The sequence below is a fragment of the Phoca vitulina genome, unplaced genomic scaffold (assembly GCF_004348235.1).
Source record: "Phoca vitulina isolate PV1807 unplaced genomic scaffold, GSC_HSeal_1.0 scaffold60, whole genome shotgun sequence".
NCBI classification, from domain to species: Eukaryota; Metazoa; Chordata; class Mammalia; order Carnivora; family Phocidae; genus Phoca; species Phoca vitulina.
In genome coordinates, this window is record NW_022589763.1 from 106,030 (window position 1) to 111,367 (window position 5,338).

At 66.7% G+C, this 5,338-nt stretch overlaps 1 protein-coding gene across 6 annotated transcripts in view; it reads left to right on the forward strand.

Moving 5' to 3' along the window:
- The window catches only part of LOC116623721 (cohesin subunit SA-2-like), a 62,983-nt gene that overhangs the window by 25,253 nt on the left and 32,392 nt on the right, over nt 1–5,338 (forward strand). For all 6 annotated transcript variants that reach the window (XM_032391104.1, XM_032391105.1, XM_032391103.1 and 3 more), the window contains 2 exons: nt 1,425–1,576; nt 5,188–5,261. In XM_032391104.1, coding sequence (XP_032246995.1) covers nt 1,425–1,576; nt 5,188–5,261 — 226 coding nt within the window. The remainder of the gene's footprint in view (nt 1–1,424; nt 1,577–5,187; nt 5,262–5,338) is intronic.

Below are 5,338 nucleotides of genomic sequence, written 5' to 3' on the forward strand. Positions count from 1 at the left end.
TCAGGGGCCACGGACCTGGGGGGCAGGAGCCACAGGACATGGAGGGCAGGGGCCGTGTGACCAGGGGCAGGGAGGGGCCGTGGGGGCAGGGGCCGTGGGACACGAACACAGGCCCAGGGGCCTCAGCCTGGGCTTCTCCTGTCCCAGGGCTAGTGTCCACACCCGGGGCTGCCAGTGTGCTGGCTTGCAGGGGGCAGAGGCTGCTGGGCGGGTGGACACCAGGAGCTGGAGGGGTGGAGAAGCCACAGAGGGACGTTTGCTTCAGGAAGACCGGAAGTTGGTCCTGTTCGTCTTCCATGGCAAAGGCCGTGATGGGTGGGCACGGTGTGCAAGGCTGACATTGCAGAGAGGGTGGGCTCAGTTCCGGGGCTGGCCCACCCGGGCGTGTCCTGTCCCTCTGTCCCTACAGGAGCCCTAGGGCTGGCCCACCTGGGTGTGTCCTGTTTCTCCTGTCCCTGGGCTGTTGTCTTTCTAAGTGACTGAATTCCACAAACTGGGTTATTGATCAGCTGTCGGTACCCGGTGTATCTTCTCCCGGAACACACTCTGAGCGGTCAGTACTGACCACAGGGACTTGGTAGGAGGGTCTGTGTTACAAGTCCTGTGAGTTTTGCATCCTTCCGGAAGGTGCAGTGTCCCTTGGCCTCTAGCAGTCTGAGGAGGGATCCTCACACAGAAATGTTGGTAAGGAAGCGTGATCTTTGCAGGGACCTGTTAGGAACCATGAAGAAATCCAAAGTTTGAGGCGATGCTTTAGTGAGATGTGTCCCACAGGGACTCAGGTCCCGTGTCAGATGGGTCCCTGCAGATTAGGGCTCTCACGACCTGTGTGTAAGGGTGTCTCAGCCACACAGGGGCTGCGTGTGTCTCGTCCCCACATCTGGGTCTGCAGGGGACACGGTGTGAATGGTGCCATGTGCCATCGGAGGGTCCTGCGTGTGAGCTCTGACCTTGGACTGCTGGTCCCGAGCCGCCATGTGTCCCGGTCATGGCGAGGCTCGCTCGGGCGTTTGCAGCCTGCTGAGCTGGGGTTGTTCAGCAGAAGCACGTTTCCCGCCCTGGTCCTGGCCCTGCGTGCCCTCTGAGGACATTTTCCACCTGGTTGAATCCTGCCGGCTCTGGGGCACTGACGTGACCTTGCAGCTGGGAAGGTCGCGGCGTGTGTGCACGCCCTGGGGACACTGAGATGTGTTCTCGGGTCCGCATGCATGGTCATCACGTACGTGTGACCATACCCACTCTTGTGACCCAGCAAGGGGCGGGACGCGGCAGGCCCTCGAGCCGCCCCGACCTCCCAGCCCCTTTCATCCCCAGGCCCCCTCTGAGTACTGGCAGAACGGTCACTCCGGTGGGAGGTGGAGCCCAGTGCTGGGGTCACGGCCCTGGGGTCCCAGCCCCAGGGTCACGGCCTGCTCTGCTGGCAGCCATGAAGCTGCTGACGGCGCTCGCCAGCGTGAACCAGGGCATCTGCACGGGCAGGCGCACGGCCCAGCGGCTGTACGAGATCGAGAGCATCACAAAGCTCAAGGGCAGACACAAGTACTACATGGAGCTGTTGGACCAGCGCAGACACCAGGTGCGGGACGGGCCAGCTGGGGTCACCGCAGGGGGGGGAGGGGGTGCACTGGAGATGGGGGGACGCAAGGGTGAGGACGTACTGTGCGCAGGGGGGCAGGGTCCCAGACGGAGGAGGGACACGAGTACTACATGGAGCTGTTGGACCAGCGCAGACACCAGGTGCGGGAAGGGCCAGCTGGGGTCACCGCGGGGGGGCGAGGGGGTGCACCGGAGATGGGGGGACGCAGGGGTGAGGACGTACTGTGCGCAGGGGGGCAGGGTCCCAGACGGAGGTGGGACACGAGTACTACATGGAGCTGTTGGACCAGCGCAGACACCAGGTGCGGGAAGGGCCAGCTGGGGTCACCGCGGGGGGGCGAGGGGGTGCACCGGAGATGGGGGGACGCAGGGGTGAGGACGTACTGTGTGCAGGGGGGCAGGGTCCCAGACGGAGGAGGGACACGAGTACTACATGGAGCTGTTGGACCAGCGCAGACACCAGGTGCGGGACGGGCCAGCTGGGGTCACCGCGGGGGGGGGGAGGGGGGGGTCCACCCTGGAGAGGAGGCAGGGGACCCAGGTGTGAGGACAGCACCTGGTGCAGAGAGGCAGGGAGCATACCTGGGAGTCTGGGCCTGGCCCGCCCCCTTGGCTCCAGGCCTTCCCCCTAGGCCCCGCCCCTCGGGCCCACAGGCCCCGCCCCCCGCCCCTGCCCGGGCTGCCCCACCGCTGTGGGTTCCTGCTCCGTCAGCGGGGCGGCTGTGGCCTCGTGCTGCAGCGCCTGGTCCCCCAGGCCTTGGGACCATTCTCCGGGGTTAGGGTGTCCCCACAACACGGCAGCAGGCGGGGGCGCAGAAGGCACAGTGTGGGCCCCCAGTCGCTCCACATTCCGGCTCCAGATTCCAGCTGGGCTCCCTGGGGGGGGGGTGTCCTCTGGGGACACGCAGGTGGACCCCCACGCCCCTGGCTCAGTCCCATTTCTGTTCTCCCGTCATTTCTGGTTTCAGTAAGTTCAAACTGCGATTACTGCGTCCTCTGTGCCCCCGCGCCCTCTGTGTCCCCCACACCCCGCACCCTCTGTGCCCCCCACACCCCGCGCCCTCTGTGCCTCCCACACCCGCGCCTTCTGTGTCCCCCACACCCCGCGCCTTCTGTGTCCCCCACACCCCGCGCCCTCTGTGCCCCCCACACCCCGCGCCCTGTGTCCCCCACACCCCGCACCCTCTGTGCCCCCCACACCCCGCGCCCTCTGTGCCCCCCACACCCTGCGCCCTCTGTGCCTCCCACACCCGCGCCCTCTGTGCCCCCCACACCTCGCGCCCTCTGTGTCCCCCACACCCCGCGCCCTCTGTGCCTCCCACACCCGCGCCTTCTGTGCCCCCCACACCTCGCGCCCTCTGTGCCCCCCACACCCCGCACCCTCTGTGCCCCCCACACCCCGCGCCCTCTGTGCCTCCCACACCCGCGCCTTCTGTGTCCCCCACACCCCGCGCCTTCTGTGTCCCCCACACCCCGCGCCCTCTGTGCCCCCCACACCCCGCGCCTTCTGTGCCCCCCCATACCGCACGCCTTCTGTGTCCCCCCCCCGCGGCTTGTGTCCCACTCCCTTGTCCTTCTGTGTCTCCCTCCACGCATTCTGTGTGCCCCCCTGCTTCCTTGTGTCCCCCCCGCGCCTTCTGTGTCCCCCCGTGCCCTCTGTGTCCCCCCGTGCCCTCTGTCCCCCCGCGCCTTCTGTGTCCCCCACCTTCTGTGTCCCCTGCACCCTGTGTCCCTCCTGCAACTTCTGTGTCCCCCTTGTGACTTTTGTGTCCCTCCCGCGCCCTCTGTGTCCCCCCGTGCCCTCTGTGTCCCCCTGCGCCTTCTGTGTCCCCCGCCTTCTGTGTCCCCTGCACCCTGTGTCCCCCCCGCGCCTTCTGTGTCCCCCCTGTGACTTTTGTGTCCCCCCCGCGACTTCTGTGTCCCCCCATGCCCCGTGTCCGCCCCCCACGCCCTCTGTGTCCCCCCACCATGCCCTTTGTCCCCCCACATTCATCTGTGTCCCCCCTGCGTCCATCTGTGTCGTCCCCCCCGCCCACGTCCTCTGATCCCCCGCCCGCACCTCTGCGCACACAGGAGGTCACGTTTGGGGGGCACCTACAGTTCCTGGGCTGCAGAAGCCCTTCCAGAGAGACAGCGGTGCAGGTGTAGGGTTCCCACCCCGCCAGGTTCCTCTGCCCGGGAGCAGCCCTCCGCCCCGCCCTGCGCCCCGCCCACTCATCGCCTGCACCCCCTTCACCTCCGCCCCCCACCCTGTCACCCCTTCACCCCTGTCCCCTGCCCTCATCCTGTCACCCCTTCACCTCCTGCCCCTCACCCTGCATGCCTCCACCCCTGTCCCCCCTCATCCCAGCACCCCTTCACCCCTGTCCTGAACCCCACCCATCCCTTTGTCCCCACCCCCACCGCGCAGCCCCCTCCCATCGTCACCCTGCATCCCGTCACCCCCACACCTCACCCCTGCCCCTCACCCCCTAATCCTGTGCCCTGCCACCCGCACTGCTTACCTTGTCACCCCTCTACTCCTGCCCCACTCCCTTCATCCCATCACCTCTTCATCCTCACCCATCCCCCTGTACCCCTTCAGCCCCCGCTCCTCACCCCATCACTCCTACCCCTTCACCCTGTCACCCCAGCACTCATCCTGTCACCTCCAGCCCTCACCCCATGACATCTTCACTCCTGCCCCTCAGCCCATTGCCCCACACCCGTCACGCCTTCACCCTGCCCCTCACCCCGCCCCACACCCTATCACCGCTTTACCCTCATCTCAGTCGCCCCGCCACCCCATCACCCCCACCCCCTGACCCCATCACTCTATATCCCATCACCACTGCCGGTCACCCCATCACCCCTTCCTCACCTCTCACCCTGTCACCCCTTCGTCCCTTCACTCCCGCCCTTCACCCTGTCATCCCATACCCCTTCACCCCACACCCCTTCATTCCCACCCCTTAAGCTCATCCATCACCCCTTTGCCCCACCCCTCACCGCATCACCCCACACCCCTTGATCCCCACCCCTTACTCCTTTGCTCCCACCCCTAACCCCCACCCCCACCCCTTCCTTCCCCCCACCCTGCACCCTTCACCCCCCGCTCCTCACCTCCCTGTACCTTCACTGCCCCCCAGCCCCTTCACCTCCATCCCTCATTCCATTGCTCTGTCCCACTTCACCCCTGCCCCCTCCCTTTCACTTTCTTGCCCCCACCCTGCACCCCCTCACCCCCACTGCTGGCCCCTTCGCCCCTGCCCTCCAGCCCATGCCCCTTCCCGCCCACCCCATGCCCTTTTCCCCCACCCACATCCCTTCACCCCCACACCCCTCACCCTCACCGCTCGCCCCTGCACCCCTGCCCTGTACGTGCACGTGTGTGCATTGACGCTGTGTGGAGGGCACGGGAGGCTCAATCAGAGCAGGCGGGATGGTCTGCGGCCCTGTGGTGGCAGAACCACCCACGTACAGGACGCAGATGCGCGGCAAGGGGCGACCACCCAGGGGGCCGCGTGTGGGCCTCCTGCATGCCCGCCGCAGCTTCGAGGAGCCCGCAGACCCCTGCTTCTGTCCAACACGCCTGTCCTTCTGCTCCTGCAGTTCCAGAACAAGCCGATGGCCATCGACAACATCATCTGTGCACTCTTTAAGAGGACGTTTGTGCCCCGCTACCGGTAAGGGTTAGCCTCGATGCCACGCATCTTCCCGCGTGTCCCCGTGACTCAGGCCGTGACCGAGCCTCAGTGTGCGT